The sequence below is a fragment of the Sciurus vulgaris genome (assembly GCF_902686455.1).
Source record: "Sciurus vulgaris genome assembly, chromosome: 5".
NCBI classification, from domain to species: Eukaryota; Metazoa; Chordata; class Mammalia; order Rodentia; family Sciuridae; genus Sciurus; species Sciurus vulgaris.
In genome coordinates, this window is record NC_136465.1 from 141470107 (window position 1) to 141484139 (window position 14033).

At 33.9% G+C, this 14033-nt stretch overlaps 1 protein-coding gene across 1 annotated transcript in view; it reads left to right on the forward strand.

Moving 5' to 3' along the window:
- OTOGL (otogelin like) overlaps nt 1-14033 on the forward strand; it is a 122831-nt gene that overhangs the window by 27170 nt on the left and 81628 nt on the right. Inside the window, exons 11-19 of the mRNA XM_079141184.1 lie at nt 71-177; nt 380-505; nt 2095-2203; nt 3045-3091; nt 3609-3754; nt 4819-4942; nt 6348-6525; nt 10066-10190; nt 12917-13126. Of these exons, the coding sequence (XP_078997310.1) occupies nt 71-177; nt 380-505; nt 2095-2203; nt 3045-3091; nt 3609-3754; nt 4819-4942; nt 6348-6525; nt 10066-10190; nt 12917-13126 (1172 nt within the window). The remainder of the gene's footprint in view (nt 1-70; nt 178-379; nt 506-2094; nt 2204-3044; nt 3092-3608; nt 3755-4818; nt 4943-6347; nt 6526-10065; nt 10191-12916; nt 13127-14033) is intronic.

Consider the following 14033-nt stretch of genomic DNA (forward strand, 5'->3'; position numbering starts at 1 on the left):
AGTCAGTAGCTTTAAGGTAGGGTTCTCAATATTTCCTGTGTGATTCTGGTTCTGTCTTTTGACTTCCCAGGACAGATGATGATGAAACCTATTGTCGAGCAGCCACAGAGTATGCCAGAGCCTGTTCTCATGCTGGCTACCCTATTCAAGACTGGAGAGATGACTTTCCAGCTTGCAGTATGTTCTTTATTTTTCAAACCCTGTGCATTTCCTTATAATTCTGGTCTTGACCTAGAAATCACAACTAATGAATTGCAAGGATTTTTTTTTTTTAACTAAAGTAATTGTATTTGTAAACTTGAATATTTTTTTAAACACTAATGTTTTGGAAGAGAGGTGTATAAGATTGATCTAAAGCTCCCCTGTCTGCCCATTTTAGCTGATAAATGTGATGATAGCTTTGTGCATCGGGATTGCATTAGTTGTTGCCCACCTACCTGCACATTTGAGAAGCAGTGTCTTGGCAGCAATCTTCATTGTCTTGATGGATGTTACTGCCCGGATGGTAAGTGCCTCATGAGGAAACTGTGTTTTTACCCATAGAAACTAGAACTCAGCAATCTAAGGATCTCTTCTTGGTTTTTTTGTCCTCTCCCAGGACATCAAGGCTATTGCAATTTTCTACCCTCACAGGATTTGATAGTTGAATTCAATCAGAGGAATGGTTGCTTTTCTTGAATAAGGGCTCATTACTTTATATTTCCCAGGGAACTTGGAATTTATAGTTCTAAAGTTCTCATGGCAAATATTTTATTCTTTTAATGTTTAATGATATTTAATAATTTATGAATTTTCATTTTTTAAAAGATGAAAGTTTGAGAAAAAGCATTCAGATTTTTCCATTATATGATTTAAGTCTTAATGTAGTTTTAATATTTGAAATGAAACATAACTTAGAAGAAGAGATAGAGATGATATTTAAAATTAAAGGGTAATTTATTGGTACTGATAGATGTTTAGGAAGAATACTGAGGAATGCTCAAACCCTTTTAGCTTTACAGATTAAAAAAAAAATAGAATCCAAAGATGTTAAGTGATTCCCCCCATGTCATATGCTTAATATAAATGAGAATTACATGGAAATGAGTCTGTTGACTTCAGTTCATTGTTCTGTTGGTGTCAGTACGATGAACCAGTGCCAGTCCCGAGTTGTTACCTGTCCATGACAAGATAAGGAGGTTGCAACATAATATAAACCCATTCACAGAAATAGAAACAATGCTTTCTCCTATAATGTCTTGCTAAGAAAATGGCCAATTCAATGAAATTCTGAACATAGGAACATAATTGGTTTAAGTACTGGTACAACCTCTTTATTAACAAACAGTACAAAAACAGGGGGACTGTTGAGTAGTACTGCCTGGCTCTATTATCTTTATTACAATCATGCAAATCTCTCACCTTTGAATGAATAGATAATAGCCCAAGAATATACTTTTTCCCTCCTGCTCTTTCTTCTTTCCTCAAATGCAAGAAAACACCATTTAGTTGTCTAATTCTCTTTGGTGAACCTGGAGTTTTTGATGACAAGTCGTGGGGTAAGAAAGTTGAAACTCATTGAAAAAGACCCTTATGAAATGAATTAATTGCTAGAACAAGATCACTGAATAATTAAGACAAGATGGGACCTAGTTTGCTAGTGAAGGGATCAACCTAAAGTAGGGGGAAAATAAATCTCTAGAAGTAGGTGGGAAGACAGGGCTTATGTGTATAGATTCTGGAGGGAAGTTGCTGATGGTGAGGGAAGTCCATGGAGGAATCTTCCCCACCCCACCATCTTTGTTTTAGTTTTCTCAGTGAAATAGAAAAAAAAGATCATTTTTTTCAGAGTAAAAAGCTGGGTTGTATGTTTGGGGTTTGAGGATTCATATGAATGAACAAAATAGTTCATAACAAATAAACAAACCAACGCCTTATGAGGTAGCTATTGCCTGAGAGCCAGGTTGTTGCTATTCTCCTTGAAACTAAAGGAATTTAAATTTCTAGCACTTGATATAAGCAGGTGTTCTACAAAAATTGATTGAATTATACTATTCAAAGAATACAATTTTTATTATTTCTTTTGAGTATGTGATATGTATTTTTCTTGAATAGGCCTTATAATGGACAATGGAACTTGCATCTCCTTGGAAAATTGTCCGTGTAGTTTTCATGGATTAGCTTATGCAGTTGGTTCAAAAATTGAACAAGAGTGTACCGAATGGTATGTACAGTGTACAGCCAATTATTTCTGGGTATCTGGCTAATTAACAACTTTATCACAACAGATATTTAAAAGGCTACACTTACTGCTTATTTTCTTCCAAAAATTCTGAGATGGAATTTGCATTTTATTTAAACAACATGGGGGTGTCTGTCCACATTTTCTTCTATGATGTGATTTTTATGATCTTCCTTGACTATTCCATAAAATACTATGCCCATATGACAAGTCTGTTGTATTTTCTTATTATTTATAATAATTAATTTGCTAATAATTAATTTGCTTTTAGAACTTGATGCTATTCCTGGACTTCTCTATTGGGTGTTTAAAAAAAGTGATTATATTGCCAATTTGGGGCTATGGTTAAAAAGATTTAGAATTCCTTACCAAATTAGCTAAGATTATGGGTAAACATTAAATCCGTCTAGAACAGTCCTAAAAAGAAACATAAGTCTACCTGTTAATGGGTTTGTTAGTGTACATAAGAGAAATGCAATCAGATACCTAACCATGCTCTTAGATGCTATTTTCAGAGACTCTGCCTCTCTCTGCTAAAACTGCTTTCTTGGTGAAGGTGGAAGGTAGTGTTTATCTTACATACAAGACATCTTTTCTCTTGTCACAGTGCTTGGTGACAACAAAAATAAATACATAATAGATAATAATTCAGATGCTAACTGGTTCAAAGTTATTAGTCAATTAAACTTTTGTAGAGATGTTTTTCAAGTCCAATTATTCTGAACCTATAAACATAATTTATTTTGAGATATTAATTAATTAATACAAACATTAATACAGTTCTTACAAACTGGTAGACTAATATTTTTGTAATTTTATTTAGTGTATGTATTGGTGGAGTTTGGAACTGCACTGAGCATGACTGTCCAGGTAATATTTTAAAATGTTTTTGAAGAAAATCTTTTAATTTTTTCATAACTGGGGTGGAAGATGGCAATGATTTTTAAAACATCTCTTTATAAACATCTCATATATAATAAGAGATGCCATAATCTATAAATGCAGGTACTCAGAGGATAACTTGAAAATTGAATAACTAAAAGCTTTGAGCAGGCAAATTTGGTAAAAATTTATTAATATAATATAAATGTTATAAAACTTACAAAGTTTGTGGAAGAAGTATCTTTTAATAAATTTCAGAATTAAATTGGATATTAAATAGAACAATTTCATTTGGTCTAATAAATTTGTCAAACCAATACATGTTAAACACTTTAGATGTACTTTTTAATGCATTATTGATTATTTACCCTGTTGATCTCCTGTTTTTTAAGAATTAACATAATTTCTTCCTTCTTCACCTCCCTTCTTCCTCTTCCTTTTCTTCCTTTCCTCCTACTGCTCCTTCTCCTCCTCCTCCTCCTTATTCTTTAACTTTTTTTGGTAGTTCAATGCTCTGTTGTGGGTGATTCTCATTTTACAACTTTTGATGGCCGACATTATTCTTTTATTGGCATGTGCCAGTACATCCTTGTGAAAGGAACTGGAAAAGATAAATTCACAATTACTTTACAGAAGGCTCCCTGTGAGCAGGTAAGAACATTTCAAAATGACCAGAGGAATATTCATTTTTCAAACTTAAACTTCATATCTAAATTAAGAATAGTACATGAATGAATATGGTTATTATCTTCACAACTAAGATGACAATGATTATTGAGATATTCAAAAGAGAGAAAGAATGTTATTAATCATGACATGTCTTTGCATTCTCATTTCTGAGATACTACAATGTGAGAACCAATGTATCTCAGAATAGTTAAATGCTACATATTTAATTGCAGTTTATTTAAAATTTAATTGCACTTTAAGTGGCATTTGTACATTGAAAATTGCATGTATGATTATACAATGGGCCTAAATTTTTGTTTACTCGAAAACTGTTATATAGATTATTTTGATAGGATTGAATAAGTTTCGTATTATTCTAAACAGATATAGTGATTTTCTTAATATATTGAGATACATATTTTCAATATTTTCTTGAAATAATAAACATCAATACATTGTAAATAAAGAAACCAAGACCTTTTATTCATCTCTCAATCAAATGGCCAAAAATTTGCTAAAACCTTTCCATTTTCCAGTTTTATTCCAATATAAAATAGTGATTTTCAACAAAAATTCCGAACTACTTTATTTGATTTTTTCCAGTTTGATTCTTTTCTTTGCAATTTACCAGAGTCTGAATTAGCTCTCTAAATATAATCTTAAATCTTTAGGTTATGTTCTTCATTGAAGTTTATATATCAAATATATCAGTTATATGAGTTTGGAAAGGTATTTTAACCATGTACTATGGAAAACAACATTTTTATTTAATATTTTATGTAAAATATATTTATGTTTAGGGCATATTTAACGTACCATAGATATGTTTTATTGGGAGTGGGACTATACAATATGACATGGATTATGTAGCAGTCATGTTGTTATATTACTTATGCTCAAGATTTCTGTGTACCAGAATATATTTACAGGCATTCTCTCCTTTTTTTTTTTTCTTTTCTCTCCCTCCCCTTTTCCCATCTACCATGTCTCTTTCTATTCTGTGTCTCCCTCTCTTTCCTCTCATTGATAATTTGACTTTTATGCAGAACCTTGGCTTGGTCTGCCTGCAGTCTATAACTCTAATTCTGGAGGATGATTTTAACAAACAAGTAACCCTCAGTAGGGGAGGACAGATTCTCACCAGTCCTAACCAAGGCTTCAATCTGAAAGGTAGGAAGCAATGCTAATGCTGCACTTTCCATACCTTAGAAATAGCAGCAAATGCAACCTACATGGTGTCTTTTCCCAGGGGTTGGCTACATAGTATTTTTTTCGGTGTCTTTGTATCTGTCACCAGGTTCTCAGTTAGAAGTAGCAAAGACTACCATGTTTATGGGACCTAATGTTTAATAAGTGGCCTAGAACTTGGAAGCCAGGAGAGATAGGCAAATGGAGACTTACAGCAATATGTGATAAACGTAACGGTTTGTATGGGGGTCTTTGGAGGTTTAAATGAGGTGCAGCCTCATTTACCATACTCCTACTTACAGAGGGAGAAGGATACGGGGAGGCATGGAGTAAAAGTCAGGAAAGTTTTCTGAAGGAGGCAACATCTCACTGAGCATTTAACACTTAGGCTGAAGATGGGGAAAGTGATCCAGGCAAAGCTGGGATGTGTAGACTTGGGTGATTTGTGAAGGGAAACTGTTAACTGTTTTGACATAGCATGGAGAGGGTAAGTGGAAAATGTCTGGAGATGAGACTAGGAAAGTAGGTGGGAATGATGCTGCAGAAACCTTGTTTATAAGACCTCATACAAGGTGGTTTCCTGGGAAAGGCCCTTTTTATGTCTGGACTGAAGCATAGTTGTTAATATTCTCTTTTAATACCAGAGTGAAATTCTCAGAAATGTTCCAATTTGTGTTATAAATTACATACTCATGCTACCCAGGTATCATGCTAAGGAAATGGAACTTTGAATGGAGTCAAATATGAATTTGTCATTATTTGACAATTTTATGTACAAAGATAGCAGCTGCCTATGGTTCAACCAAAGAAAGAAAGAGTTTTAAGTAGTTTTTGTGGTTTCTTTGGTAGACTACAATGACAACAGTGTGGAAGTGACTTTGCAGATCACTAGACAAGAGACACCGATAATGTTAGGATGGTATAAAGTGGGGCATGAAAGAAATAAGGAGATTTAAGGTGGTAACAGTAAAGATGGAAAGAAGATGTATATTTGGAAAAGGAGCGGTCTAACTTAGTTGTGGTTTGGACTGAGGTTGGTTGGGAATGGCAATGAAGGGAATGGAGTGATCAAAGAATGAGTCTCAGAGTTTGACCTTATTTGATCAGATGGATGGCAAAAATTGTGATAAGGATAGGATACAGGAGCAAGGAAGAGCAACTCTTCTGGTGGCAAAAGACACCAGCTTTACTAAAGACCAAAAAAAAAAAAAAAAAAAAGAAAAAAAAGAAAGCAGCAAAAGGTGTCTATGTTTGGCCCCAGGACTCACGCAGGAACTTCAAACTGCCTTCCCCACTTCAGTCCATTAGAAGAGGTCATACTTTAACATTGCTGAACACTGCCTATGTGTCTTAAAACTGATTTATGTATGTTCTTTTCCTTCTCTAGGAATTGTTGAAATTCAAACTCTGTCATCATTATTTATTCTTCTAAAAACCACATTTGGCTTAAAGATCCTGTTTGCTATAGATGGGGAAAGAATTTATATTCAACTCACTAGTGCATGGAAAAGAAGAACATTAGGTCTGTGTGGCACATTTAATGGGAACATAAGGGATGATTTTCTGTAAGTATGATTTATGAATAGCCAACCGAGTTTAATGTCTGGCAATTTAGAGGATATAAATTCATTTAAAATGTTTACTTAACTAAAAGGAGCTTAGCGGTCACTGTTTAAAGAACTTTACACAGATCATCATATTTAAATTGCATAGCAATTCCCTGATTAGTGTCATTGTTTCATAGATAAGGAAAGGAACCAAGGTCTCAAAGTGGCACATAAATCTTCAAGGTCATTCAACTCATATACTGGAGCTAGGTTTTTAATTTTGACAGTGTGACTCAGCCTGTGGGCTAATTGCTACCTGTTGTTCTCTCCTCTATACCTATCAAATACTTAACAGCATTTTATTTTTGAAAACTTGCAACCTTTAGAAAATTTTAATGTAATTTTGTATTAGTGGTAGTAGGTTATACATTAAAATTATGAATATCATTTGGTACTAATGGTAACTTTAAAGCACATGTTGGTATTTACGATAATTGTATTTTGTACTAATTTGTGTTTCATTGGAAGAAAAGCAATAAAATACATCTGTACCCTTCCCCTCATATTATTAACACTTTTCATCTACCTGTGAAAACAGGCAGTGCCTAATTTAGTGTAGCTGTTTTGAGCAACTGTTATTTTGCTAAAAAGCACAGTGAGATCAATTTAAACAGGATGACATGGTTCACAAGGTGCTGGTGTTGCAGGTTGGGAGGGGATCAAAACCTTTAAGAAATATTTGGTCTGAAAATATCAAAGCATGTCGTTGTTAGGGACTGAGGATGGGAGAGGCTGAATGGGAGATGTTAGTCCAAGGAAACAGTTTCAGTTAGGAAGGATGAATAGAGATTTATTATACAGCACGGTGTCTGGAGTTAATATATTATATGCTCAAAAATTGCTGAGAGAGTAGATGTTCTGTGTTCTCACAACAAAGATTATAAGAACATGGTGAGGTGACAGATGAGTTCATTGGCTTGATTTAAGCATTTCTCAGTAGACATCTGTGTATATCATCAAAACATTACTTTGTGTATCACAAATATATACAATATTTGCTGACCAGACTTTGGTAAAAAGATTTTTAAGAAGAACTGTTTAGTGCTAGGCAAGGTATTCACCAATAAATACATAAAAATACTGAGATAATTTTAAAAAAATTAAATGTTAAGCTTTGTCATTGTAGCTAAAAAGCACAGCAGGAATTTAGAGAAGGTCATTGTGGCAGGGCAGTCAAGGGACATTTCTCAGGGGAACTGTTCTCCAAATACCAGGGCTTTTTTTTTTTTTTTTTTTTTTTTTTTTTTAAAGAACAACACTTTTACACATACTCTTTTTTTCTGTCTGGGGTTCTCCCCTCTTACTAATCTTTCTCATGAGCTTTTGTTTATTGTTCAACCCAATTCATACATTACTTGCTTCTAAAAGCTAGGTTATATCCCACCATACAAAATTAATTCTAACTCATTAATTATCTATGAAAATCCATTGTTTATCTGTTTGGTTTCCACACAAAACTGCAAGGCCTGCAAGGTGAAACTAAGGATCATATCCTTGGTTCTTTTATTTATAGGAATCTTATGTATAGTGGACAGACATTAAATTGAGCAGAACTTTTAATAAGGCATGGAGAAGAAAATTTGGAATGGGTTGGAGAAGTGTCATTTAAAATTTTACAAAAATAAACTAATAATTATTTCTTTTATCTCCTGTGTGATTTGTTTGTAGGTAATTTTTTTTTTGTTTTATTTACTTGTAGGTCACAATATTGATATCTATTCTATTTGCAAAGCAGAAGCTATATCAAGAGGCTAGTCTAAGGTGTTTGGGAAAGATATTAAGCCTCCTTTCTTTGCCTTGTTTGTCAGAATGGGTTAGCAGTCAGTGTTTAACAGATGGCAGATCTGTCTGCCACTTTCTAAGGCACCAGTCTCTTCCATGCATAAACATTCAGGCGCGATAAGAGTGCTGGATAATATTTCAGAGTCGGAGATAACTTTTTTGAACACTGTTTAGCTTTCCAACTTAAGAAGTTAAAATTCTTTGCTTCACGAATGTTAATGTGAATCTGCAAACATAGTTTAGTGGACACTATTAATTGAAAATTTATTTTACATGCTTTGTTATAATAAGTCAAGTATGTTGAGCTGAAAGGCTATTTTTTAAAATGAAATATAATAAGTAAATAGGTCCATATTTTGGTTCCTAATTCTTTTTTGTATTTATTGTTTTAAGCAAACTAAATGAAATAGAGCAGGGCTGTGGATCCGTTCCTCCTGGGAACCCTGACTATGTGCATCACCTCCAAATATTTTATTGTTCCTGGGAGGGAAGAAAGGGGAAGGCGAGGGGAAAAAAATAAAAAGAAAGCACGAAGAAAGAGCTAGTGTGGGTCATGCAATATTTTTGAGTCTTGGTATCTTCATTTGAACAAATGAGATTTTAAATCAGATGTTTGTTCTAATTCTTCACAGTTCCAAAGTGGTTTGACTTTGAGGAACAGGAAAGGGAAGAGAGGGTGGGACCCATTCAATTGTGGAATGACTTGTGTTTCTTTCCTGTCTCTGTCATTGTGGCGAGGAAACTCCAAAGAGTTGAGGGTAGCTGAGCTAAATGATTACCAAAGTAATTACTGAAGGACACTGTGAAAAACTGAGGTAAAGCCTACCTCTTTCTAATTGTTGCAGCAATTAATGCAGTCAGGGCTTATGGTATGGTCAAACGCTTCCAAGAGGAGAATGAGGTTACCTTAATTCCATGTAAGTGGTTTTGACAGTGTCTGGCACAGTGTCCAGTCGGGACTGTCACTTAACACATGTTGGCTGTTTTTAAATCTTGATGGCTGCTGGAGGTAGAGTTGTGTATTGACTCCTAAACATTGATGTGATTTCTAAAGCTGATTTCAGAAAGCTAGGTGTTTTTCTTCAATTTGGGTTTGCTGAAGAAGCTGAAGAAGTGAGCACACTTGGACAAAGGGTGTCTTTTATACCATTTTCTCTCAATTTTCATTTGGTTTGTTTGCTAACTTCATGATGGGACCTCAGTATTTTAAGCTTCATAATGGAAATTGCTATGTTGAACTAAAAACATAGCTTATTTATTCTTTGAGACATTTATTTTTAGCCTGAAGAGAATCATGTGAACTACCCACACCTTTGTCTTCACATGCACTCTAAACGACACACATTAAAAGCTTTGTTTTTATGAGTGATGTTTGATTAACTCAGTGAGAACTAGGTTCTCATCTTGGCTTTGCCACTAATTAGTTTAAGGAAATTTAATATTTCTCTGAGTTTTTGCTTTGCTTTCTCTGTAAAGTAGGAATAGAATGAGATGAAGATTAAACAAAAGTACGTATGTCCACAATTTGGCACAATATAAACTCCCGATAGCAGGAAGCTATTATCATTATATTTTTGAAAACTGGCAGAGATTTCGAGCTCTAAGATTTTTTTGTACATTAAGAAAAATAGTATTCTATTATTTAAATATTCAAAGATTATAAAAATAATACAATGAATGAGAGAGACTAATATGAACATTTTCTTTTCTTTGTAGTTCTCCCTCAGGCATGATAGAAGGAACCCCACAACTTCATGCAAATGCGTGGAGAGTTTCCTCCACTTGTTTTGCACCTGTTCATGTGCCAATGGTAGACCCCTGTAACATTAATCAACAAAACAGTAAGTCTTCCTTTCTGCATGTCAACTTAGGAATAAGGTTCTATGTGTTGCTATAATTTTGTGAAATTGTATAGTGATTTTAAATTCCACTTTTCTTTACTATGATAAATCATTGCCATTCCTTGTATATTTTTGTTTAAAATTCTGACTTTATATGTAGTTGAGGCTATCTAAAAGAACAGAAAATGGCTTTTATTTACTCCTTTGTACTCACAGTTTTACTTATTTTGGGTGTTGAAAGAAATCCCTTCTTCCCAATTGTTGGTTAGCATTTTGGAGCTTTAAGAACCTTTGGGTGCTGAAGAAAAGTCTCTGAAATACTCTAATAATGATGTGATAGTTCTGGAATGTTCAACTTCAGTTCTATAGTGTGATAATTTAGTGATTCTCCTGTTTATGACAATCCCATCATGAGGTCTTATTGATAGCAAATTACCATTCCTACTTACAGCATATAACCAGGAAGCCCCTCACCCAAAGATGGTCTGGGACTATTAGGTGGATACCAGTTTGGGATGACTTTGCTTCAGAATTCCGTTTACAATGATAATGCAACTGACACATGAAATATTTTTAGCCATATTGTTTTTATGTTTTGTTTTGTTTTACTAAAGCTGCAACAAACAATGTTAAAAGGCCAGTTCATGTATCAATGAAGGGAAATGGGTTTTTTTGTAAAATTACTTTGTGAATAAAAGTAATGTGCATGCTTAAATAGATATTCTTATAATTTTAATCTTGTTCCTTTAATTGTTTGGCTGCTTTAACATTTTTGCATAGTTAATTTTATACATTAATGATTGGGTATCCATGCACAATTTCCAGATTTTATAGTGGTTGTATGGGAGGATTCTGTTGTTGTCATGGTTTTTATTAATAATTTATCATTTTGGTGTATTGAAAAAAACACAAGATAGTCTTGCCGTTAATACTTTTTCTAAAAGAAAAAATTGAGATTGCTCTTAAAGTTGAAGAAGATTGTTAACCTGATTGGTTTTCCTATCTAAAGATGGTTACAGGTTTTAGCCTCTTCGACTAACTTACTACTCTTAATTTCACTCATATTTAACATTTTCCTCCATTCTATATCCAATATTTCACTAACCTACCTCTCCTTCGAATAGTCTCATTTGGTATCTTTTTTCATTATTAGATTTCTTCCTTGATATTGCAACAACTTTATTTTTTAATGACATATAAAAGTTTAAATAGAGCTCAAAATTAACAAATTCAGTTTCCTTTGTTTCTTCTGTTATCTTTTATTATGTCATTTTGCTATGTTTTCCATTATTGTCCCCCCATATGCTTGTCTTCTGTAATGTATACTTTAGATATACATTTACTTTTTTTGCCATGAACTGCATTTTTTGAAAAAATTTTTGAATGGGTAAATTCAAGAGGATCCCAAAGAAAGGAAAATAAATAGACAAAAGATGATAACTCTGCTCTGTAGTCTGAAGGATGTTTTTTTTTTTCACAGAGATGTTCTTGAGTTATCCTTCACTTAATGTCAGTATAAAGATTTTTTGGTCAGTATATCCTTAGGGCACACAATAATGGCCTCATTGTTGTATTATTTTGCACTTTCAGGATCCTTTGGATTAGGAATATGTATACAGTGTACTGCTAAGTCTAAATGCTTTATTTTCAGATATATGTGCATACCCAGAGAAAAAGTGTAAAAATGTAGACAATTGTCATGTTTCCTTTCTAATTAATATACTTAAATTTTTCAACCAAATAAGTTCAGTATAATTCCTTAGTGAAAAAACTGATGTCAAGCAGCTTATTTGGTCTCTCAAAGACAATGACAATACAAAGATTGATCAGCTATATCTGAAGGAAACCATGGCAACCTAGGAGCACTACATTTAGGAGTCACAGACCCAGTCTTTTTCAGCAAAATAGGATCTGGATTATTTTATCAAACTTGTTTTGTCAATCCAATAAAGGATTATATTTGGCCAGTCATTCGCAAGGGAAAATCGATAGATTTCAAGATGTGATTGTACAGACTTTCCTCAAAATGTTATAGCTCAGTGACCTTTAACATATGATCCAATCCCTAATTTCTATTCATTACTTTTATTCTTGCATTCATAGATTCATTTATCAAACATGATTAAACCCTTAATATCATCTGCCAGGCATTGCACATGTGCATTGTGTTGACATTGAGTTCAATGATTATGTGGCATCTGCTACATTACCATTCACCTCAGAGACTCCAGTGGAGTGAAATGATTCTCCATCTTCCTGGATAGATTCTCCATCTTCCTGGATAGTTTTCTATAATGTTATCCTTACATCCATAATCTGGAACCACATTTACTATGTGTGGATGTCTGGAAATAAGCCTCCCAATATTCCCTAGTGCTTCATAGCAGGTTTCCTCAGGTGATCCTCAGGCAATGGGTAATTGAGACTCCTATTAACCTTTTCGTTACTCTTGTCATTCAGGTACAAAACATTTTCTTTTTGTTATTGTTGTTGTATTTTTGTTTAAAAGACTATTAAATATGTATTAAGTGCTCTTATCAGTATCACGAAAATCATAAACAGACAAAAGACTATATGTATCCTGGCTCTCATTTAAAGCAATATGCAATCTAGAATATTTCAGTACAGTAGGAAATCAAGGGTACTTGGATAGTTCTGGAACTTGGTAATTAGGGGTAAGATCTGGACTAGTAAATGAGATGCTAATGGGGGTCTTTGTCTGTTAGTTGGGTATGCGGCACACTGTGATGTCATCCATCAGGAGCTCTTTGCTTCTTGCCACATCTACATTAGCCCTGGGCTGTACTATCAGTTATGCCGCCATGATGCATGCAAGTGTGGGAGCCCCTGCCTGTGCAATGCTCTTGCCCACTATGCCTACCTCTGTGGTCAGCGTGGAGTTCCCATCGACTTTAGAACTCAGATTTCATTCTGTGGTGAGTTTGATGGCACTGATAAAGACTATCAAATAACGCACTGGAGATTTTTGTTTTTATAATTATTGCTTTTATTTTTTAAAGACTCCATATCATGTGTAAGTTATTTGAAATATTCTTATAATGTACAAACATGAAAAACAAATGAAATATTTTGGATGCTAAAATTGAAGATATGTTGGGTAAGACCAAAAATTTTTGACTGTTTTGCTATAAGCAAAATTAGAGTGTAATTATGTTTGATGTGTGTATCAGAAATAATTAGGAAATTTTGAAAAAATTCTTGATGGAAGCGTCATATCTAAATATTGAAAAGTATGGAAAAGCATCATGTGATACAGTTGTAAGTTGATCTATAGTTAAAAAGGATGATTCTTTGTCTGGTAATTTTTTTTATTGACCAAACTTAATCAAGTCCCCAATTAAATCTTTGTGACTCAGGTTTTGGGGGAACCACTCTGTCTACCTCTCTATTCCCGCAGTAGTTTCCCAAAGCTTTTTCCTATTACTCCAGGGATATCACTGGCCAGTATTGGTGGTAATTGCTCAGTTTTGGCTTTCCAAGAAAAAAATAATATAAATATAAAAATGATATAAATTCATGTACCAAATCTGTACAGAATGTGTCTGGCGTTATGATTTTGTATGGGTAGTTTTATTTTATCACATCTGTCACAAACACTTTCCTAGCCTCTTCCTGTACTATGAGAAGATTTTATCTATTAAAGGCATTAGCAAGCCACAATCCTTGGGCCCCTGTGCTTTTGTGGATGAAATTCATTGGAGAATAGTTCTGCCTCTTTGTTTACATGTGGTCTCTGGTTACTTTTGTGCTTCAAGCACAAAAAAATTGAGTAGTTGTGGCACAGACTCTGGTCTGCAAAGCTGCAAATTCTTACCATTTGGC